The sequence below is a fragment of the Vicugna pacos genome, chromosome 13, assembly GCF_048564905.1.
Source record: "Vicugna pacos chromosome 13, VicPac4, whole genome shotgun sequence".
Classification (NCBI taxonomy): domain Eukaryota; kingdom Metazoa; phylum Chordata; class Mammalia; order Artiodactyla; family Camelidae; genus Vicugna; species Vicugna pacos.
The window spans coordinates 51,960,457-51,984,167 of record NC_132999.1 but is presented as its reverse complement, the minus strand read 5'-3'; the positions used below and the strand labels follow the sequence as shown (position 1 = coordinate 51,984,167).

Genomic DNA, 23,711 nt, shown 5'->3' with positions numbered 1-23,711 from the left:
TGACACCTGTGAGATTATGTCCGTAGGGTGCTTGGCATCTGGCGGCAACAGTCCACAAGACAGTCTGCTCCTTGAGGCTGGAGAATGTCCCTCCCTCTTCCCCAGGATGCCCCCCACGCAGTGTGTGCAGCAGGTGGCGAGAGAGGGCCAGGTGCTGCCGCTCGTTTCAACTGGCTGTGCTCTCTCTGCCCACAGTGGGACTCCATCAACGAGGTGGACGAGTCCTTCAGGCCCATCCACACATACCAGGTGTGCAACGTCATGAGCCCCAACCAGAACAACTGGCTGCGCACCAGCTGGGTGCCCCGCGATGGCGCCCGGCGCGTCTACGCAGAGATCAAGTTCACCCTGCGGGACTGCAACAGCATGCCTGGCGTGCTGGGCACCTGCAAGGAGACCTTCAACCTCTACTACCTGGAGTCGGACCGCGACCTGGGTGCCAGCACACAGGAGAGCCAATTCCTCAAAATCGACACCATTGCAGCCGATGAGAGCTTCACGGGCGCCGACCTGGGCGTGCGGCGCCTCAAGCTCAACACGGAGGTGCGCGGAGTGGGCCCCCTCAGCAAGCGCGGCTTCTACCTGGCCTTCCAGGACATTGGCGCCTGCCTCGCCATCCTGTCTCTCCGCATCTACTACAAGAAGTGCCCCACCATGGTGCGCAACCTGGCCGCCTTCTCGGAGGCAGTGACAGGGGCTGACTCGTCCTCGCTGGTGGAGGTGCGGGGCCAGTGCGTGCGGCACTCTGAGGAGCGGGACACGCCCAAGATGTACTGCAGCGCCGAGGGCGAGTGGCTGGTGCCCATTGGCAAGTGCGTGTGCAGCGCCGGCTACGAGGAGCGGCGGGATGCCTGCGTGGGTGAGCGCGCCTCCAGGCGGCTGGGCCGACGGCTGGGCTTGGTCTGGGCAAGGCTGCTGGGGTGCAGGGGGCATGGTTGGCACAGTTAGCAGGCGACTGGGTGGTGCACACAGCACCTGGGAAGATAGGTAAACCTCCCGTGTTCCTGTGTCCCCAGGCCACCTGTGTGTGTATATATGTGTGTACTGGGAGGAGGGAGACATACCACAGCCAGGTGGACCCTCCATGGGCATCGTGGAGAGGTACCTCTCCGGGCACTGGTGTGATTGTGGGTACTACTGGGTACGGACCTGTGTTAGGGAACAATACTGTGTGTGACTTAACTTATGTCTGGCATTATTCTAAGCACTTTTCACTCATTAATTCATTTAATCCTCAAGTGAAATAGAAACTACTATTATCTTGGTTTTATAGATGAGGAGACTAAAGCACAGAGAGGCAAAGCAACTTGCCCGAGGTCACACATTTAGGAAGCTGCAGAGCTATGATTTGAACCCAGAAGTTGGGCTGCAGGGTCCAGGCTCAGAACCACTGAGCCTAACCTATCAGGTGGGAGGGGTGGATTGGAACCTGGGCTCAGAATGAACAAGTGTAATACAGGGCCAACGTGATGGTGTGCGGGCAGGGGCACCCAGTGAGGACTGTCTGGGCTGGATATGTCACTGGGGCCCCTGAAGCGGCCCGCCTGTGTTCAGTGGGAACTTATCTTGGGACCTGTGGGAGAGGACAACCAAGAGCTCTTGGGTCACGAAATAGCACCTATTCCCATGGATGTACGGCTGAGGTTCCTGCATCAGAGACCAGCAGGGGCCAGAGCCCAGGCCGGGTGCGTGTGTGTGTGTGGTCAGCAGACCCCATGTGGGGGCCGTGCAGCCAGGCATCCTGACAGTCCGGGAGCATTGGGAGAGCTGATGTGCACAGACAGCTGGTGCCCCAGCTGTTACTGGTCTTGGCCTGGTTGCCTTCTGCCCTTACTTGGTCTCCCCAGGGGCTGGACATGTGGCAGCTCCACCACTCAGAGCGCAGTGAAGCCTGCTGCTGGGACCACTGGTTCTCCTGGGGGAGGAAGATGTTCCTAGGCAGAGATCAGAGACAGGGCCTGAGCCCAGACAGCCTCAGTGAAGACTAGCGCGGTGCCGTGTCAGCCACTAGGACCACCCTCTGAGCCCTCTGCTGCTACTCCACGGGCCCCAGGACCACAGTCAGAGGGACCTCAGCCCTCTCAGCACCATCCCCCTGCCCTCGCCAGCAAGAAAGCCCCTTGGTGCTCACAGGACTGAGCAGGACACAGGCTGACAGTTTCAGGTGATGTGCAAGGTAGCTTCAGAGTCCAGCCTGGTCCATCTTGGGAGCTGTCTTGCCCTGATGTCTCCAGGACCAGAATCTTCTGTCCAGCCACCAGGCCATTCCTGCCCTTCTCCAGGGCTCTCTGATTTCCTTAAGAAATCTTTTTTCACACTGCCAACTGCTACGAGTCTTCACCTCTCCTGGACCCTAAACCCCAAAGCACTTTCTGTGATATTTGCTTGTTTCTGCATTTGTTCTATCCCCTGTGGCCAAATTTTCAGGCTCCCCAGGCCTCCAGCCTCTCCTGGTTCCTTCACAGACATCCAGTCCTTCTCAACTTCCCGCTGGGTAATAATAACAAACATCTCTGTTGCCTTTACAGCTTGCAGGGGGATTTCTCGTATATCCATCCATTGGCTCATTGTAACAAGGCAGGTCTTACAGTTCCATTTTACAGATGGGGAAACTGAGGGTCAAGAAGTAGTATCCTGCTTAGGTCTTACAGCTGCTGAGAGGTGGAGCTGGGCCCTGAGTCAGGTCTGTCTTGCGCTGGCTGAGCCATGTGTAGACTTTTCACCTATTCCTGTCCCATCCTGACCGCATTCCCTGCTAGAACTGACTCCCAACATTCCCTCATTCTGGTGGGGATAATAAAGTCCCTTAGGGACAATTTTCTGAATGTCTTCCATATGCCTGGCACTTCAATGAGCATTCTGTACACATCATGTCAATTACTCATTCTGTTAAGCATTTACTGTGTCCCAGGCAATGAGGATGGAGGCACACAGAAGTCACTGCCTTCGGAGATTCATATAGTTTCTCATCCTTGAAATAGTCCGCTAAGCTAGGTATTATATCCCCATTTTACAGATGTGAAAAACTGAGTCCCCTCAACTTAAGTGGCAGAGTAGGGATCTGATCCCAGGTCATCTCACTCTAGAGCCCTGAACTGCTTCCTCTGTCCACGAAGCCCTCTGCAAACGAAGCCCTGCTTCCCCCTTCCCTGGGGTAACATTAAGACGGTTGGTAACCAGTACAGTATAAGCTGTAACAGTCGGGCAGGCCAGCCAGTGGATACCTGCTCAAGGTCTGCTGCCCTGGCCCTAGGCTGAGCCAGCCAGCACAGGCAGACCACCTGTTTGTCCATTGTGCACACTTGTCTGTAGGAGGGAGGCTGGTCCTCCTGACTTCGGGGTCCTGGCCTCACTCAGAGGAGTCCTGCTCCAGCCTCCTTTTTTGATGGAGATGGGAAGTAGAGTCCAGAGAGAGAATGTGTCTTGCCCAAGGACCCGCAGCATGTCAAGGGCAGGACTGTTGGTGGAAACACCAAGGCCTGAGCAGTGGGACCTCCCCAGGGTCAGGCAGAGCCAATCAAGGTCACTCTCATTTCCTGGCACTGCTGGCACATTAATAAAAAATATAAGGACATGCCAAAGCAGGGTTAGGGAATTGCAGCATATTTTGAATTTTACATTTAAATCTCAATATAACATAATTATGCCAGTTGCAAGATAATTACAGGTTTTATAAAAAATATTAATTCATAGTGCACTGCAGGCAGTGAGGTTTGGGGACGGGATGCCAGTTTTAAGTCGCAGGAGGTGAGACTTTTCTCAACCCTGTCAGTGGGCTTCTGTGATTGTCTGTTAACCTCCTTTGAAGAAGCACCACAAGTGCAAAACAGGCCCTCCCCTAATGGGAGGCCCAAGCCTGCGGCCCTGCCAGTGTCCCCCATCCCCACCCGCTCCTTGGTGGGTACCCTGAGAGTGGGGAGGATGGGGGCCGAGCGGGAGCTGGGCACGGACTGGGGGTGCCTTTCTTGGGCTACTTGAGATGTCCTCTCAAAGCTGAGGCCCTGCCCAACCTGAGCTGGACCTCCTGAGACCCGCTGGGCCCTGGCCGTCTCCATTGGGCAGTTCTCTCTGAGCAAACAGGGCTGGGCGAGGGGTTCCCGGCTTCCCCCGCCCGAGTGCCCCTCCACCTTCCTTTGAATGACAGGAAAAGGATCCAGAGCTTGAGGCCTGGAGCAGTGGCCAGGCCCACAGCGACAGCTACCCTCCCAGCCTACCGGTTCCCAACTCGCTGGCCTCACCCTCACAGCTCCCCGAAGAGATGGCTGGGCATCACTCGGTTTTACAGAGAAGACAGCAAAGCTCAGGAGAGGTGACTAGCCGGTCATGTGGCTTTTTAGAAGCCTCACTGAGACTGCGCTCAGGCCTCAGAGACCCATGGGAGCCTGTCAGAGCCATTCGGAGCTAGTCCAGCTTACCAGTGGGGAAATGGAGGCCCAGAGAAGGGAAGTGACTGGCCCGAGGGCACACAGCTAGGAGAGCTGATTGAATCTCAAATCTCCCAACCCCCTGACCAGAAAGCTCCCCACACTACATAGTTCCTGACCTAGTGAGCCACCCCCACACCTGGCTGCACCCCCCCTCAACAACTCCAGGGAGTGGAGGGACCTCTCAGAGCATCACTCGACGGAGCAGCCGCCCGAGTCTCAAGTCCTGCTTGCCGTCCTTTCTGTCACCTGGATGCGGAATACAAACCACCCTCTGCGGCCCTAATCATCTTTCTATAAATATCAGAGCTTCTCATTTCGGAGGGGCAGCATGAACAACGAGCTCTTTTGCCTTCCTGACTGTGTTTAAAATCTGATTTAGAATTAATTTCCTTTGGTCGTCCACCGGCGGACACCTTATTTGTCAAATCTCAAGCTCCTTGTGGGGGAGAGGAGAGAGGTGGCTGGGGCCTCCGGCAGCTGCCAGCCTGACAGGCGGCCTGGGCAAGGTGCCCTCGGCAGGGGCAGGAGCCCCTCCTGGCCCACGGCCGACACCGGGCACCGCGGACTCCGGAAGCACCCTGGGTCGACGGGCAGGGCCGGGCCCCAGCCCAGAGCCACTCCATCTGTCTCGGCCATTCATTCCCGGCTCTGCCTCCAGGTCTCTGGGCTCCCCGAGGCCTGGTGATTAGTATTCTTATTAAAGATTATTTTATTTTCATTGAGCGGATTAATCTAGCCTTGACACTTCATAGCCATGTGGGTATTAGCCGAGTGTGTGAGAAGCGCCCACCGGTGAGCAGCAGAATGGCGGGGCCGTCTCTAAGCTGAGGCCGGGTGTTGAGAGGCTGGTGGGGGAAAGGCCCTGGCTCTGGAGGCTCCCCGCTTGGGTGTGCATCCGGCTCAGAGGGGAACCTCCCCGAGCCTGTTTCCTATCTGCCAAACAGATGTATCCATGCCGACTACATAGATTGGTAATAACAAGTGCCAGGCATTGTGCTGGCATGAATTCACGTGTACTCACTCATGTCATCCTCACCGCAGCCCTTGGAGGTGGAAACTATTATTATCCCCATTTTACAGATGAAGGCACTGAGGCCCAGCAACTTACCCAATATCAGCTTAGGGGAAGGGGTTGGACAGGGAAAGGAACCCAGGCAGCCTGTTCCCAGGTTTCTGCTCTTAACTGGTAAGGACTCGATGAACTTGGTGAATGGTCAGGGACCCAAAAAAAAAATGAAAACTGTCGTGCTGTTGCTTCTTTAATGCCATGGATCTCACCAAGATGTCACTGCATGTGTACTGGTCTACCCCTTGCTGCTCTGAAATCTCCTTGAATGCAGAACTAGTTCTTCTGTATCTCCGATGCATAGTGGAAGCTCAGTAAATTTGGGTGAAGGAATACATGAGGGACAGAGTAAGCAAATGGTTCCTGAGATGTTACTCGATGTGGATCTGATAACTACAATGAGGAAGACTGTCATTCAGTTCAACAGGCTCAGCAAATATTTGCTGATGAAGTGTAAAGCCTGCTTCCTCTGCTGGCTTCCTGGGCTCAGAAGGAAGCTCTTAGGCTGTGTCCCAGGACTGGGGCCTCCCAGAGGGGCTTCCAAGAGGAGGAGGTGAGATCACAGTGTGTCATCTGGGAGCCCCCACATCTCTGAGCAGCCAGGCCCTAGCCAGGCCTGAGCCCTCGTGGGGTCTCCCCAGAGGGTAGGGAAGATGTCTCAAAACTGAGGCACATCGTCCTGGACTCCTCAGCCTGTCAGCCCCTGCTGGCTCCATGGCCTCTGAGTCTGGGAAGCAGCTCAGGGGCCTCATCATTTCTCCTGATTTCAGGTTTTCTCTCAAGTTTGTAGAATTTTACAAATTAATCTGATTTTAGCTATTGTAATAAAGAGATACTATCAAAATAAATGCCATGATACTTTTGCAAATGAAGCTCCTCTCAAGCACTGAGTTTTCCAGAATGGGACTTAGTGGAGGGAGAGCCCAGTGAGTTTCCTGGTGGTCCATGTTGCAGAGCAGTTCAGTTCCACCGGTGGAGCTGGGAGCCACCTTGCTGGGTGACATTTGGTCCTCTTGATCTCCTGGGGTCTCTCTCTGCCCAAAGAGGATAATGGCAGGATTAGCTCACTTTGAAAACTCCCACCAGTATTGCCAGCTTCTGCCTTGGGCCAGACAGTAGAAACTTTGAGATGAATAAGACGGCCCTGCCCTGTTCACAAGGATCTACCCACAAGGAGAGAGTCAGGCACATAGATGAAAAAGTACAGCCATAGTGTTGCAGGTGGTGAGACTGAGCAGAGGCTGCAGAAACAGGGAGGGGAGTGGTTGCTCCTGTGTGTGTGTGTGTGTGTGTGTGTGTGTGTGTGGAGGTGTGTGTGTGTGTGTGTGTGTGTGTGTGTGTGTGGAGGTGTGGAGAACTCCAGAAAGTCTTCATCAAAGAGACAGTTAGAATGAATCTTGAAAGAGCTTGACAGTGTGACGAAGGAGAAAAGTTATCCTAGGAAGAAGGCACAGTATATGCAAAGGTCCTGAGGCAGGAAACAACCTCCTGGGTGGGGGGAATGTCTAGTCCTTTAGTTTGGCCTGAAGGAGAGGGAGTGAGAGGTGGCAGTGAAAGAGGCTTGGGGAGGCTTTGAATGCCAGGCTTATTGTTGAGGCCATGGGGAGCCTGTGCAGATTTAGGCTGGCCATGTCATTTTGGAGAATCCTTCAACCTACAGCATCTCCACTCTCTGCATGGCTGACTCGTTCTTAGCCTTTAGGCCGCAGCTCAAATACCTTTTTGGGGAAGGTGGATCCTCCCACCTTTTACCCTTTGCCACATTCTCTGCTTTATTGCCTTCTGGAAATGATCACAGCCTTGTTTACTGTGTCTACCCCCATCCCCTTGAAAAATGCCAGCTTCCTGAGGGCAGGGGACCTTATTCATGGCTGTGTCTCCAGTGCCCAGATCAGAGCCGGGCACAGAGCAGGTGCTCGTAGATACTGGCTGAATGAATGCCAACCTCGCCGGCAGTGGGGCTGGAGAGGCAGAGCTGGAGGCCAGGTTTGGAGGCAGCGGTGGTCATGCAGGGGAGAGGTGTGTGTCGCAGGAGAGACGCTCAGATGCGAGACAAGTCAGTCCCAGCCGCAGGGACAGTGATGTGGGGTCTGGGAGGGTCAAGGGCCTGTGATTCCTGGACCGTCAGCATTGTTCGAGGAGCTTGTACCACACAGATTCCCAGGCCCCGCCTCCACTCTTCTAACTCAGTGGTGGCAACAGGGCCATGATCTGCATTTTTATAAGGATGGTTCCACTGCTGCCTGTGTCTGAGAACCGCTGGTCTCAACACACATGTCTCTTTTCCAGTGACATTCCCACCCACGCCCTTGCCCTGTCTGGCTTTCACGTCCCACCCAAATCACATTCCTGGGGGTTTGGCCCCCTTGTATTCTTAGTCTTGACCCTCGCCCCTGAGGCTGGTGTCGTGATCAAGGAGGGGCCGTTGGAGGCAAGGCCAGGGGGATTTGGAACGGCTCCTCCCTCAGCCAAGTTTGGGACTGCGACTCAGGTATCAGGGCCCAATCTCAGCTCTGCCCCAGACTTGCTGTGCATCCCTGTGGAAGTCACAGGCCTTCTCTGTACTTCAGTCCCTCCATCTGTGACGGGGGAGGAACAGGTGATGCCGAAGGTCTGCACCTGTCCCTTGGGGGACCCTCCAGGAAGCCCTGGGTCAGAGCGAGGGGGTCCCTGAGGCCCGTCAGGGTCGCCTGTCTGGCTCACCTGAAGCCACCTTCTCCTCCACAGCCTGTGAGCTGGGCTTCTACAAGTCAGCTCCCGGGGACCAGCTCTGCGCCCGCTGCCCTCTGCACAGCCACTCTGCAGCCCCTGCTGCCCAGACCTGCCGTTGTGACCTCAGCTACTACCGCGCAGCCCTGGACCCACCGTCTGCAGCCTGCACCCGTGAGTACCAGCCCATGACCCTGGAACCTTGGAAACCGGGCCAGGACCCCATGCTCGGTCCCACAGGCCCCAGGGAGCCAGGTCTCTATGGATGAGGCAGAGACAGGTGGCTCTCTTGGGCCAGGGGCCAGTCTGGGGCGAGGGGTGACTCTGACCCCTCAACAATCTCTGGGCTCCCAACCTCTTGTCGTAGGTCACCTGCCATCTCTCCAGGAAAATCTTTCCTTCCCTTGGTCTCTCCTCTTTGCTCCAGAGGGCAGACGAGACCTGGACTCAGCTCTTCCCAGCACCACGTGGCTTTGGTCGTCTTCTGACCCAGTGGTGATGCCAGCGTCCTGGGGACTGGGGTGGGCGAGCCAGGGTGGTATCGGAGGAGCCCCCCATCACCATCATCCTTGATAAACTAGTGGTTGCTGCTGAATGCTGGGAGCTGCTTTAGTGTGTGTGGGTGTGTGCATGATTGTGTATAGGGAGTGTGTGTGGCTGCTGAGTTTGTGGTTCTCTGTGTGCTCTGGGAGGCCTGCAGCGATCATGACTGTGTGTCCGTCAGTCACTGCTCTTACAGAAGATGCCTCCATCGTGTTTATGTGTCTGCGTGTGAGTGTTTGAGTGCTTGTGCCCATGTATGCAAAGTGTTCTTAGAGGGATGTGTGCACACGTGTGTGTGTACATCTGGGTACCTGTAGTGGACTCCTAAGTCCCCATGGAGCTTGTACGAGCATGCCTTGTGAGCTCAGCATGTGCGCACCTGGCCCTACAAGGGAGGCGTATGCCTGGAGAGGGTGCGATAGTGTGCACGTGTGCCCTGTACCTGAGGGGACTCCGGGGGACTCTGGTGCCAGGCCTGCAGGGCTGCGTGACTGTCTTGGCGTTCTGCTGACGCGGCTCCTCCATTGCTTTCCCTCCCCTGGCCTGAAGGGGCCTCTCACACTCCCATCCCAGCTGGGGAGGAGTGGCAGCCAGCTCAGCCCACCCTGTTCACCAGCCCTGAGCTCTTGGGGTGGGGTGAGGGTTACCTCACACAGGGCTGACCGATTTTGCCTTCGAATTTACCCCAACCTGATCTCCATCTCTCCCTCCCCCAACCTCCATCACCACCCAGCCCCAGACTCCCTGCACATGGCAGGTGAGGAGGGCCCACGTGACACACACACACACACACACACACACACACACACACCCCTTCCCTCCCTCCTTCCCTCCGCAGTTCTGCCCAGACCTGTGAGTGTGCCCCAGGTGGGGCCTGCTGGGGCAGAAAGGATGGCTGAGGGGCACAGGGACTGCTGTGGGCTCCCCAGGCTGGCTGAGCCCAGCTCTGGGTCGTGGACACTTGTCCTCAATTGGCTGGATTCCAGTTTCTTTCCAAATTCACAACCAGTGCCCTCCAGTTCTAGGAATGTTAAGACTGTAAAAGGCTGGGATTTTAGTATTCCATATCCTTCAGAGTCTACGGTTCTCTGTGATTCTGAGATTCTCCAATTCTGTTTTCTTAAGATCTAAGATTCCCTGCTTGGGATTCTGAGAGTTGGAATTCTGAGCCTCAGGGGTCTCCATCATCCCCCGTGCCCTCCTGGTTCAAATCCCCACCCCCAAGATGCTACCCCAGCTCCCAGCCCACAGCCCCGCCCCTCTCTCCAGTGTCCTTGTGCTGCCCAGACTGGGACTCCCATCCGTGGGGGAGGGGGCCGCTTGGCGTGCAGGGCTCTGCTTTTCTCCACCACAGTGTTCGGAGTCATTTACAGTAAATCCAGCCAGGGTGTTAGAGTGGAGTGTGGGATGCAGATGACTGGGCATCCCACACCCAGGGTGGCTGCTGTGGGCAGTCCCTCCCCAGCTCTGGATGAAAATTTTGTGAAGCACAAACCGAGGGGTCTCTGCATGGGGAGCGGGGTGGTTTCTGTGCCCAGCCCTGACACCGTGGTCCTGGTCTGATGGCAGAGAAACTGCCTCTGCCCTCGGGGAGCTTCCAGAGGATGCAGTGGGTGTGACCTTATCCTTAGGGAGCCCCAAACATTGTGGGGGAACCACAGCCCTTCCCTGATCTGATGGAAGGAGACTAGACCAGCCCAAATAAGTATCCTCCATTCCTTCTGTCATTCTGTGTCCCCCAGGGCCACCCTCGGCACCGGTGAATCTGATCTCCAGTGTGAATGGGACATCTGTGACCCTGGAGTGGGCCCCTCCACTGGACCGCGGTGGCCGCAGTGACATCACCTACAATGCTGTGTGCCGCCGCTGCCCCTGGGCCTTGGGTCACTGCGAGACATGCGGGAGCAGCACCCGCTTCGTGCCCCAGCAGACCAGCCTGGTGCAGGCCAGCCTGCTGGTAGCCAACCTGTTGGCCCACATGAACTATTCCTTCTGGATAGAAGCCGTCAATGGCGTGTCTGACCTGAGTCCCGAGCCCCGCCGGGCCGCCGTGGTCAACATCACCACGAACCAGGCAGGTAGGCGGAATCGCGCGTCCTCAGCTTCCTGGCCCCTCGCCCTCCCAGGCATCAGAGCATGGATTTGCTGTGGCCTTTGGGCAAGTGCCTGCCTCTCGAGGCCCTGCCTCCTCACCAGGACTCGGAGCTCAGGGCTCTTCTCACCCTTAGAAGAGTGGTACATGTCCCGTAAGTGGGAGGAATCCAAAGAGCACAGAGGCAGGCTAGCGTGGCCATCCTAGGCCTGGGTTCTGGAACTTTCTCTGCCTCTGTTTCCTCCCTGATGCAATAAAAATAATCGTACCTGCTCGGTTATTGTCACAAGGCTTAAATGAAGGAAATGGAAATGCTTAGCCCGGCACCTGGCCCGTGGTCTGTGCTCAATAAATGTCATTAAAGAATAAAATCACCCTGATTATCATTTTCCAGAACAGCTGCCACTGCTGCCCCGGGATGGATTTGGTCTCACTGGTTTGGACAACAGCCATTTATCTCTCTGTTTCTAGTCAGTTGTTGGGCTGAATTTAGCCCCTTTCTCTCCAAATTCCAGTGGGTCCTGCCTGTCAAGTGGCAGCCTGACCCCAGAGCCCACAGCAGCAGCTTCCCCATTAAAGCCCCCAGGTGTGTGCCTTGTGGCTCTTCCCCACCCCAACCCCCCATCTCCTCTCAACACCACACAGGCCTGGCCCCGAGACTCTGTTCCCACCATGTCACAGAGGAGGGAACTGAGGCACAGAGCCACCCAGGGTCACCGCATAGAAGTGGCAGGGTCAGGATTCGAACCCAGGTCTGTCTCACTCCCCAGTGAGAGAGGCTTCCCAACCCTGAACCCAGGGCACCCCATCCCTGACGGCCAGGGCTTCAATCTCGCAAGTGACCCTCATTCCATCAGCATGTGTGGTGCACCTGTGAGATGCCGGGCTCTCTGCTCGGTGCTGGCAACACGAGGAGTAGGCCCACGTGTGCAGTGCCAGGCCCTGCCCCTGCCCGTGTGTCTCTGGGGCGGCCGAGGCAGGTGGCCGGCTGGTGCGGGGTTGGGGTGGGGGGCGGAGAACCTGCAGCGTTCACACTGCTCAGCGTGCCCCATCGTTACAAACAACGGCCTCCCAGGAGCCCACAAGCCCTTCCAGCCACTGGACCACTTCTCTTCACGTGGAAGCTTCCTGAAAGAGCTATCTTGCTCACACATCTGCATCCTCTCCTCTGTGGGTCTCTTCAGGCACCTCCAGGCGGGTGCCTTTCCCCACCTGTCCCCAGAAATGCAGCTCAGTGGGCACCGCTGGCCCTGTTCTTCTCCTGCTTGGGACACTTTTCTCTTGCTTCCATACCCTGGCCCACCCCCCATTTTCCATCCACCTGTCTGGCCTGTCCTTCTACATCTTTCCAGCCCCTCCTTTCTACACAAACTTCCAACAGCTGGAGGACCCCAGGCTGGTCCAGAACCCTCCTCTCTTTCCTACTCACCCAGCTCCATCTTTTCTCAGTAACCTTATCAGGGCCCACGGCTTTGAATCCCACCCCCTATTCTGATGTCCCCCAAGTGTGACACCAGCACAGGCCTCTGCCCTGAGGTCCAGCTGCCCACACCCATCTCCACTCCGGTGTGTTTTAGACAAACAGCAGCCCCCAACCTGCCCCTCCCTGGCCCCCATCTCAGGACATGGCAGCACTGTTCGTGGGGTTACCCCAGCCCCAGCCCCAGTCGTCATCCTTGGCTCCCCCTCCCTCTGCCACATCCACTCGCCAGCCTGGGTCTCCCTTCAGCGTGACCCTCTCCACCCTTGGACCACCCCCAACACCCACACACACTCCGCCTGTCTTAGCTCAGGCTTCTGTAACAAAATACCACAGACTAGGGCTTACCCATCAGACATTTATTGCTCACAGTTCTGGAGGCCCGAAGTCCAAGATCAGGGTACTGGCCAATTTGGCTCCTGGTGAGAACCTCTTCCTGGCTCATGGACAGCTACCTTCTTGCTGTGTCCTCACAAAGCAGAGAGAGAGAACTTCCTGGTGTCTCTTCTTAGAAAGGCTGTAATGCCATCGCGAGGGCCCTCATCTAGACCTGATTATGTCCCAAAGGCTCCATCTACCCTTCTCTACCCGCCTCCTCCCCGGAGTCCTCTCTGGTGCCTGTTTCCCTCCTGCCTCTGAGCCCCAATCTCCCTCTGTGTCTCCCACTCATGCAGCACCTTTTGCCTTGAGAATTCTTTGGTTTTTAAGAGGCACACATGTTTCCTGGCACTGGTGTGTGTTCCTCACGTTCAGCGGTCTTCTCTGACCTCACCTCAGCCTGGCAGCTGGTGCTCACTGGCTTCACCTTCTGGATGGGGAACCTGCCCAGGGCAGGTAACAGTCCCAGCCGACTTGTAACCCCGGACCTGATTCCCAGGTGGGTGGGGTCTCCCCTGTACCGCACCCTTCAACTTAACTCTGGAGTTGCTTCTTAATTTTTCAAGTCAACCTTATCCAGCAACATTTATTGGGCACCTACTGTGTGCAGTCTCTGCCTCTGGGAGCTCCCAGGTGTGCCAGGGAGACAGGATACCCAGTTGTGAGGCCAGAGCTAGCCAGTGGGGCAGGTGGGGGACACAGGAGGTGTAGCAAAGGGGGAAGAGGAGGCCTGCGCGCTGGAGAGGACAGGGAGGACAGGGTTGTAGCTTCATGGGTACTTCCCTCGTTTTGGCTGCAGCTGGTCTATATCTGGCACTTCCCAGCCGACTCACCTCAGGGGTGATTGCACTGAATGCAGGACGGAGGGTGGGAATGGGTGGACGAGGGAGTGAGTAAGTCAGCAAGGGAGACCTGGTGTGACGGTGAGAATGCTTGACCTCGAATGGGCTGCGGGTTGAGTATCCAGAGCTGCCCAGTCATACTGTCCAAACGCAGGCAGTGAGGGTGCTGGTTCCCTTGATTCTTCCCCTCCCTTCTCCTTTGCTTCCTCCTTCCTCGGGCATTGCTGAGAGCCCCCCAACACCAGGCCCTGGGCGGGGGGCGGGCAACATGGAGACTGAGACATCAGGTGAGGGGGCCCCAGGGTGGACAAGAGCGGCTGCTTGATGGGGCTGGCAGGGTCCACGTGCTTTGAGTGGATGAGCTTGTCCAGAGAGGAGGAGGCAGTGAAGGCTGGGGTGGTCGGGCTTCATCTGGGTCAAGCCAGCCCCAGCATCCCAGACTGGAACCAGGCTGTGCCGACCCCAGGTGACTGACCAGGATGGTGGCCAGTGATTTGCCAGGAGAAGTGGAGGGTACTGGCTCTCCTGGACCAGTGGCAGGACAGTTTGCAAGGTGAGGAAGGCTCAAGCCAGGATCCCTAGGCGGGGCCTGGGGAAGGGGCGGACACAGGCCAGTCCCCATTGTCACCCATTCACCCCGCTGATCTGACCTCCCTCCTCTAGCCCCATCCCAGGTGGTGGTGATCCGCCAGGAGCGGGCAGGGCAGACCAGTGTCTCGCTGCTGTGGCAGGAGCCGGAGCAGCCCAACGGCATCATCCTGGAGTACGAGGTCAAGTACTACGAGAAGGTACCCGCAGAGAGGGGAGGAGGAGGGCGGGAGCCAGGCAGAGGACCCTCGGCTGACCGCCTCTCCCCTGGGCAGGACAAGGAGATGCAGAGCTACTCCACCCTCAAGGCTGTCACCACCAGGGCCACCGTCTCAGGCCTCAAACCGGGCACCCGCTACGTGTTCCAGGTCCGAGCCCGCACCTCGGCAGGCTGCGGCCGCTTCAGCCAGGCCATGGAGGTGGAGACCGGGAAACCCCGTGAGTGCAAGGAGCAGGGAGGGTGAGGGAGCTGGGCCAGGGGCTGGAGCTGGGGCCAGGGCCTTGGTGGGCAGAGTGGGGAACTAATACCCAGCATTTTGACGGGTGAGAAAACTGAGGCTCAGAGAAGGAAAATTACCGGCCTGAGGCAACAGAGCTCCTAACAGCCCATCAACCACTATTTTTCCCTGAACATCACTGGGACCTGCAGGCATCATGATGCCCTCTGCTAGCATAATAACCTTATAATGCTCCCAGAGACCCTCCAGTGAGTGGGCCGTATCCACATCCCCATTTTACAGGCGAGGAAAACGAGGGTCAGAGCAGTAAGGCAGATTGCCCGAGGTCCCCAGCAAAGCAAGACTTGAACCTGGTCAGTCTGGGGGCAAATTCTGCACCCCTTCCCCAGTATCATCCTGCCCCCAGCCTCCAGAACTGTGGTTCCCACAACGTAGTCCAGGACCAGCAGCAGCCACAGCTCCTGGGAGCTGTTGGAAATGCGGATTCTCAGGCCCCGCCCAAGACCTTTTGAACCAAAAACCCTGGGGCTGGGGGCCCAGAAATTTTGGTTTGATCAAACCCTTAGGGTGATTCTGAGACACATTCACTCTTAGGAGTTGCTGCCCCCATCTCCAGCCAGTCAGGGTCTCCTGCAGTACTCGGCACCCACCAGGGCGTGGTGCTGGAATAGGAGGGTCTGAGGCTGTGTTGCTGCCCTTCCTCACCTGGCACCCCCTGGGCACTTGTGTGTCTCAAGTGCTCTTAGATCTGATACCACAATGGAACTGCCCAGATAGGAATCCTGCCCCGATCCATCCCATTTACTGTGTGTCCTTGAGTAAGTTCCTTGAGTTCTCTGGGCCTCGTTTTTTTCATTTGAAAACTAACACTAACACTGGGATCTCCCTGGAAAGGGATGTGGGGTAACTAACTAGAAGGTACGGTTCTCAGGATGTTCAGCTTTGTCACTGTTACAATAACAGGCAGAACAGGCATTTTGGGGCTCATGTTACAGGTGAGAAAACTGAGACTCTGACAAGTCTAGTGACTCTGCCCCGGTCACCCCGTGCCAGGGAGTGGTAGCACCAGGCTGGGGAGCCAGAAGCATGGGGCCGCAGGGTCTTGAAGGGGAAGCTTATAGAAGGGAGGGCAGCGGCAGAGGGGGGAGTGGGCTGTGTCCTCACTCTGGGCTGGCTCATGGCTGAGGAGGCAGCGCACCGGCCCCAGGAGGGCTGCCAGACCTCCAGGCCTGAGGCCAGGGCTGAGAGGCTGGGCTGCCACCCTGTTTCCCCGCAGGGCCCCGCTACGACACCCGGACCATTGTCTGGATCTGCCTGACACTCATCACTGGCCTGGTGGTGCTTCTGCTCCTGCTCATCTGCAAGAAGAGGTTGGTGGTCCTGGCCCCGAGCCTCTCCCCTGGAGCATGATGTCGCCCACCTGCCCCCAGCCCCACCGAGCCCTGTGCCCAGGGCTGGGCTCACTTACACATATACCTGCTCTTCTCTCCTGCTTCTTGGAACACTTTTCTCTTGCCTTCCACACTCCGGCCCACCCCCCATTTTCCATCCACCTGTCTGGCCTGTCCTTCTCCTTCTTTCCAGCCCCGCCTCTCTACACAAACTTCCAACAGCTGGAGGACCCAGGCTCGTCCCAGACCCTCCTCTTTCCTACTCACCCAGCTCCATCTTTTCTCAGTGACCTTATCGGGGCCCACGGCTTTGAATTCCCCCCTCATGCTGATGTCCCCCAAGTGTGTCACCAGCACAGGCCTTTGCCCTGAGGTCCAGCTGCCCACACCCATCTCCATGTGGAGCTGTGTTTTAGACAAACAGCAGCCCCTAATCTGCCCCTCCCTGGCCCCCATCTCAGGATGTGGCAGCACCATTCATGGAGTTACTCGAGCCCCAGCCCCAGTCATCATCCTTGGCTCCCCCTCCCTCTGCCACATCCACCCACCAGCCAGTCTCGCTGGGTCTCCCTTCAGCGTGACCCCCTCTACCTCATTCAATCCTAATGACACTGCAGTGACCTAGAGGCTCTGACCTCATTTTGCAGGAGAGTAAATTGGGCATTAGAGAGGTTAGGCCACTTCGGCTAAACACATGTCAAAACTGGGACAGGAACCCCGGTCTGTTAAAATTAAAGATCATGCTCTTAGCCCCTCTCCCCTTCCCACTCCATTCCAGAGTAATGCGCTCATTGTGGGCTTAGGATCCTACTCAGCGAGAATTGGAAGGATCAGCGGTAGATGGAGAAACAGAGGCCCAGGGAAGGGAAGGGGCTTGCCAGGGTCACATGGTGGGGTTGGCGTCGGAAGCCTCATCTCGCAACCCCTCCACCAGGGGTGCTTTCATGTAAAATGGGGCAGGTGATGCCATAGACTATGCTACGAGGGCCGAGAGGATCAGACTCTGCAAATTGTACAATGTTTGTAAATGTCAAGGGTGTCACAGTTCAGCTGGGTTGAGAGCCTGAGGCGGCGACACCCCCCTGCAGGAACAGGGCAGGGACTGGGTGGCAGGAGCTGACCTGAAAGGGGAGGGGGGTGGAAGCGAGGAGTTTGGATGCGTCCCCGTGCGGGGTCTGGGCTGAGGCCAGGGACGTCCGCCCTCCACAGGCACTGCGGCTACAGCAAGGCCTTCCAGCACTCGGACGAGGAGAAGATGCACTATCAGAACGGCCAGGGTGAGTGCCAGGGCCCGGGGGTCTAGACACAGTGAAAAAGAGGTCTAAGTGGGAACCAGTGCTGGCCTGGGGGTGCCCCGGTGGGAAGGAGACAGATACCCACAGAAAAGACCGCAGCCCCAGAGACAGACAGCAGAGTGTCACAGAGACCCAAGACCCTAGAGGCACAGTGCTGTTCACCTTTCTTGGGTTTGCAGAGGATGCTGGAGACCCTTTCCCTAGGGAAATGCACAGATTCATGCACTCACACAATTTCACATACAATTTCAGGGGGTCCTATACTCTTGGACAAGAATCCCTGCTACAGATAACTTTTCCAGGACTTTGCAGAGGCCCCAGAAAATGGCAAATATGGGGATGCATACCTCAGCACCCGACTTCTGTGCCCATGGTAGACTTTAGAATCATTCATGGTAATGAGTCCCACAGAGCCTGAATGCAGCCTCAGAATCCTTCTTAACACAGTTTTCTAAAGAACCACTTTCCATCAATCTACTGGCACTGTGATGAAACCTTTTTTGGTCACATTCCTACCCTAGAACAGTTTAGAAAGTTCTTAAGGACCCTTAAAGTGACTGCAGAAAATGACAGACATGCTCAGAACTGACTGGAAACCCCAAAGTTCCCTGGAGAGCTCAGAGCTACTCCACAGAGACCCTGCTTTCACTTTGCAAGCACTTATTGGGCACATACTGTTTGCCACCACATCCTGAGCTTCCCAGAGACACTCCTCGCCCCACCCCTAGACCCGTCCCAGGCCCAGGGAATGCTGGGAGAGAACACCCTCGTGGACCCCACTGATGGCCCATCTCTCCTGCCCCCTCAGCACCTCCACCCGTCTTCCTGCCCTTGCACCATCCTCCAGGGAAGATCCCAGAGCCCCAGTTCTACGCAGAACCCCACACCTATGAGGAGCCGGGCCGGGCGGGCCGCAGTTTCACCCGAGAGATCGATGCCTCCAGGATCCACATCGAGAAAATCATCGGCTCTGGTGAGCCTTGGGGGTTGTGACCGTGGGGACATCATGGGGGTTGCTCCAGCGGCAGTGGGGTGCCCAGGGCAGAGGGAGAAGGGAGCCCCACTGCCCGGCATGGCCAGGCTGTGGGGTCACACGGATGTGTGAAGCCAGGAGAGCACGGGAGTCCGGGATGAGGACAGGAAGGTCCCACCACCCACCCTCTGCCTGCCCAATTTGGGGTCCACAGGAGAGTCTGGGGAAGTCTGCTACGGGCGGCTGCGGGTGCCAGGGCAGCAGGACGTGCCCGTGGCCATCAAGGCCCTCAAAGCCGGCTACACGGAGAGGCAGCGGCAGGACTTCCTGAGTGAGGCGTCCATCATGGGTCAGTTTGACCACCCCAACATCATCCGCCTTGAAGGTGTCGTCACCCGTGGTAGGTGCCAGGAGAGAGCAGCCTTACCCCACAGGGTCCCTCCTGCTCGGATCAGGGCTCTAGGTCCATCCCTAGACCACCCTGCTCTGCTCCTGTCCCCTTGGCTCAGGTCCCAGATGACTTGACAGGGAAGGGGGCCCAGAGCCTGGGACCCCAGTGAGAACCCTAGGTTCCCTGGGGCCCTCGGTGCTGATCTGACTCCTGGTAGCTTGTGGTGGGAGGGCCTGTTCCAGCCCTGATCCCCCCACCAAGAGCCACCCCCTCCCCGTCGCCTTCCCAGGCCGCCTGGCAATGATCGTGACCGAGTACATGGAGAACGGCTCTCTGGACGCCTTCCTGAGGGTTCGTGCCCCGCCCGCCTTCCACATGGGCCAGGGGAGGGAAGTTCAGTCTGGGTGTTGGGAGATAGTGAGGCCTCCAGGCACCCCCTCCTCCCCAGAGCTTGGACCCAACAGACCTGGGGAAGAAGGCGCCAGGTATAGGGTGGGGTCTTAAGGGTCAGCCCATCAAACTGCCTCTCACCCCCCCATCACGTGTAAGTCCCTCTGCTGCACAGGTCCTGCTGCCCAGCACACAGGCTGAGGATGCCTCTGCAGGGACCCAAGGCCCCACCCGGCTGGGAGGCATGGGTAGGGGGATGGGGGTGGAAACCCTGCTGTTTATTTGCTGGGTGCTCTTAGGCACTAGACCAAAGGTCTCTGGGCCTCCCTTTTTCCCCCTGCAAAATGGATAACCAGTCATTGCACCCCACCTGCCTCTCAGGGTTGCTATGAGTGTAAATGAAACGTGAGAACAAACCTTAAACAGTAACATGCTTCCTAAGCAGTGAGGCACTTTGCGCGCTGCAGAGAGCCTTCCTGAAGCCCAAGCCGCGTGCCTCTGCAGACTCACGATGGGCAGTTCACCATCATGCAGCTGGTGGGCATGCTCAGAGGAGTGGGCGCCGGCATGCGCTACCTCTCAGACCTGGGCTACGTCCACCGCGACCTGGCCGCCCGCAACGTCCTGGTTGACGGCAACCTGGTCTGCAAGGTGTCTGACTTCGGGCTCTCACGGGTGCTGGAGGACGACCCCGACGCCGCCTACACCACCACGGTGCGTAGCCCACACCCCTTTCCAGCAGGCCCAGGAGGGAGCCCTCCCGAGTGTCATTAGGAAAGCTGGAAATTTTAGGATTGCCTCCAACATGGGGCGAGTCCTGTCTCTTTTGTGCACCTCAGTTTGCCCCTCTGGGAAGTGGGAACAAGCTTTCCTGCCTTTGCTCTGTCACAAACTGGCTTGGGGAGACACCAGGGCTAGTGTCACTCACTCACTGAGAGATTTGGGGAGAGTTGGTGTCTCTTTGAATCACACATCCATTCTACATCTGTCTCTAAAGTTTGGCTAAAATCTAGTATTTTCAAAATGTGCTCAGTGGGGATTTGGGCTTCTCTACAGGTGCCTTAGGAGCTGCCTCAAAGACAGAGGGCTGAGTGGCTCCTGCCTCAACCCCTGCCTCGTCAGACCCTTCCCTTAGAATCTCACCCACTGAGCCTCCAAATAAGATTTCACTTAAACAAAGGATTTTGTGGCCAAAAAAGTACGGGGCCAGGGAGGGGATTGGAAGACTTCTAGACCACATTCTCTGAGCTTCATCCCTTGTTCAGGCTTCGATATTTAACTGAGCACCCAGTGCCAGGCCCTCCACCTGCCGTCTTTTGTTCAGTCTCCACAACAACTCCGTATGCAGGTCCCCCCATCTGAACAGGTGCCCTTGGAAGGTGGAGGTTGTGTCTCCCCAACTGGCCCGCGCGTTTCCCAGCACCAACCCACGTCTTCAGCTCCCTCTCAACCCTCGTGTGTCCATCGCAGGGAGGGAAGATTCCCATCCGCTGGACCGCCCCCGAAGCCATCGCCTTCCGGACCTTCTCCTCCGCCAGCGACGTGTGGAGTTTCGGAGTGGTCATGTGGGAGGTGCTGGCCTACGGGGAGAGGCCCTACTGGAACATGACCAACCGGGACGTGAGTGCCGGACCCTGGCTGGGCAGAGGCGGCTGGGGCCTCAGAGGGAGGCACCGCTCCAGCCCGGCGCCATGTCTCCCCTCCTCCCCCAGGTCATCAGCTCTGTGGAGGAGGGGTACCGCCTGCCTGCGCCCATGGGCTGCCCCCACGCCCTGCACCAGCTCATGCTTGACTGCTGGCACAAGGACCGGGCCCAGCGGCCTCGCTTCTCCCAGATTGTCAGCGTCCTGGATGCGCTGATCCGTAGCCCTGAGAGTCTCAGGGCCACAGCCACTGTTAACAGGTGCCTGGCACCCACCCCAGCTCCGCTCAAGCCCAGCTGCCCTCCGGCATTGCCCCAGACTCAGTCCAGGCCTTGGGATGGCTCTGCCCTGACCCGAGGACCAGACCCAACCTGGGCCCCTGCCCTCTGTTCAGCCCTCTCCTTCTAAGCCTGGAGTTTAACCCCTCAGACCCCTTGCCCACTGCCAAGCCTGGATGGAGGCTGAGGGTGGCTAGTGCCAGTTTCCCCTGGCAGGCCACTTACCAAAGGCCCCTGTGCCTTAGGTGCCCACCCCCTGCCTTTGCCCGGAGCTGCTTTGACCTCCGTGGGGGCGGGGGTGGCAGCGGGGGCCTCACCGTGGGGGACTGGCTGGACTCCATCCGCATGGGCCGCTACCGGGACCACTTCGCTGCCGGGGGGTACTCCTCGCTGGGCATGGTGCTACGTATGAACGCTCAGTAAGTGGTGGACCCCTGGGGGTGGGCTCAGGGGGAGAGGGCAGGGGCCAGAGGCAGAGCCGCTAAGGATGGCAGCTCCAGGGATAGGTGTGTCCCTGTCTCCATGGTCCCACCCTGCCTGCCAGGTCAGCACCGCCTTCCTTCACAGGGACGTGCGTGCCCTGGGCATCACCCTCATGGGCCACCAGAAGAAAATCCTGGGCAGCATCCAGACCATGAGGGCCCAGCTGACCAGCACCCAGGGACCCCGCCGGCATCTCTGACCGAACCCAGCCAGCCCGGGTCATGCCCGCCATCATGGACTTGCAGGGTCAGCCACTCCAGGCCTTTGTCCCTCCTCCTTGGCTGCCTTCCTCTCGGGTACCAGGGAGGCCGAGGACTGCGCTGCCAGACCTGGAGTTATCCCGGGTCGGGCCACCTGGGCAGAGACGTTTGGTGCCCAGCACGGCAGGGACCCCTGCCCCCAGGACAGAGGGCCTTCTCTTTCCCAGAGGCTGGGGCCTCAATGCCACTGGGCCCAACAGAGATGTCGCTCACCTGCCTCCATGTGCGTGTGTGTGCACGTGTGTGTGTGTGCATGTGTGCACTCACATGCTCTAGGGGTGTGTTCTCATGAGGTCACGGGAGCCCTTGTGAGCAGGTGTGATCATGTGTGTGTGTGCTCGCCTGTCAGGTCCCAGCATGGATGTGTGCAGGTTATGGTGCACATGCTTATTTGTTAAGGCTGGGGGCGCATGGGTGTGACCAGGGACAGCATGTCATGAATGAGGATGTGTGTCACAAGCATGAGGGTGCGTGAGCAAGAACTCGGTGTGACACTACCCATCAAATGTGGGCTCAGCTCCCAGTACCCGCAGGGTCAAGGTGAGGCTCACTTCCACCTCCCCCACGCCTGGAGGCTGGAGCCAGGGGCTACTTCCGAACCGCACCAGCACCAGGCCCACCTTGGTCTCCTCCCGGGTGAGCCCACCCCGGCTCTACCTCAGGTCTGAGCTCTCCCTCTAGCTGGTAGGAGGGCCACCTGCATCCTCCACCTGGCTCCAACTACTGCTTCAACAGGAAAACAGGGTTCCCGGCCACCCTTCTGGCCACCTTCTGTGTAGGCGTCATCACATGAGATGCCCTCAGCTGAACTTGGCTCCCTGGCCAGGGGCCAGGGGCCACCAACTTTCCTCCAGTCTCTGATGCCCCTCCACGGAAGTCCCTCTGCCAACCTCACTGCCCAGCCCTGGCCTGCCCCCCAGCCCCGGCCTGCCCCCCAGCCCCCTGCCTAGGATCAGGGACCATAAGATCCTAGCTTTTCAGCCCTGAGTCCATCCCTCCTGCACCTTCTGGGCAGACAAAGGGAGTGTGCCTTGTCCAAGGGCACATGGCAGCCAAGTTTCAGAGCTAAGCCTCCTCCCAGGGCTCTCTCCCAACATCCTCCCATGCAGGCGGCTATGGGTGGGAGAGGGTTTGGGAAGCCCCCCACCCCGAGACTGCCCCTACCCTCTACGGCCCACCAGGGTATGTAAATATCTTTTTTTCTACCATGTCAGAAAATTTTTTCCTCACTCCTGACAATGCAAAAATGGTCTTCAAAGCACATAAAAAGCACCCAGGGTGAGAAAGCCCCATCCCAGGGGAAGCTGGCAGGGCCCAAGGAACCCCAGCGGGCAGGATGCCAGGCGACCCCTGCCGGCCCCAAGGGAGGGGTCAGCCCAGCCCCCACCCCCTGCCCTGCCCTCCCTGTAGCCAGCACAGCTGTTGCGCGGAGCCACCAGCACTGAGCCCCCTCTCCCTCCTGCAATAATTCGGGGAACCTCAGCCCCGCCCAGGTGCCGCGGCCAGCTCTCTACACCTCTATATATTATATTACTATATAGCCGAGCTGTTCTTCCTTCCTATGGAAGTTGGAAACATGGTCAGAACACGATCCAGGGAGGACCCTGTCTCCTCCCAGCCCCACCCCACTCTCACCCAGTTCCTGGGCTCTGGATTCTTACAGTTGGGGGGATGCAGTGGGCGTGGCACTTGGGAAAGTGTGACCCCTGTCCCCACTGTGAGGTGCCCCTCAGGGTCCCAGGGATCTGCCTCTCTGTGGTCTCCATCCTGAATCTTGAACTTGCCCACAATGAGAATAAATTCTGCCTCATCTTTGCCTGTGTCCCCCATTTTTTTCCATCCCTACAACCTTGACCTCCCCGGCTAAGGAAGGAGCAATTTTATGCTGAGTACCTGTTGTATATAACCCATACTTTTTTCTCTCTTTGGTCTTCTCATCTATCCTAGGAGGTAGGATTCATTTTATACAAGGGGAGGCTGGGTTGTATAGAAGTCAATTTGCCTAAAGTCAATTTTGGGGGGGG

The 23,711-nt window shown here is 57.6% G+C and overlaps 1 protein-coding gene across 1 annotated transcript in view; it reads left to right on the top strand.

Moving 5' to 3' along the window:
* The window catches only part of EPHA8 (EPH receptor A8), a 34,557-nt gene extending 11,054 nt beyond the window's left edge, over window positions 1-23,503 (top strand). The window contains exons 3-17 of the mRNA XM_072975153.1: window positions 196-859; window positions 8,221-8,376; window positions 10,488-10,823; window positions 14,201-14,325; window positions 14,401-14,563; window positions 15,860-15,953; window positions 17,184-17,251; window positions 18,078-18,242; window positions 18,457-18,642; window positions 18,923-18,984; window positions 19,528-19,737; window positions 20,494-20,643; window positions 20,736-20,926; window positions 21,190-21,363; window positions 21,512-23,503. Of these exons, the coding sequence (XP_072831254.1) occupies window positions 196-859; window positions 8,221-8,376; window positions 10,488-10,823; window positions 14,201-14,325; window positions 14,401-14,563; window positions 15,860-15,953; window positions 17,184-17,251; window positions 18,078-18,242; window positions 18,457-18,642; window positions 18,923-18,984; window positions 19,528-19,737; window positions 20,494-20,643; window positions 20,736-20,926; window positions 21,190-21,363; window positions 21,512-21,626 (2,859 nt within the window). The 3' untranslated portion in view covers window positions 21,627-23,503. The remainder of the gene's footprint in view (window positions 1-195; window positions 860-8,220; window positions 8,377-10,487; window positions 10,824-14,200; window positions 14,326-14,400; window positions 14,564-15,859; window positions 15,954-17,183; window positions 17,252-18,077; window positions 18,243-18,456; window positions 18,643-18,922; window positions 18,985-19,527; window positions 19,738-20,493; window positions 20,644-20,735; window positions 20,927-21,189; window positions 21,364-21,511) is intronic.
* The last annotated feature ends 208 nt before the right edge of the window (window positions 23,504-23,711 follow it).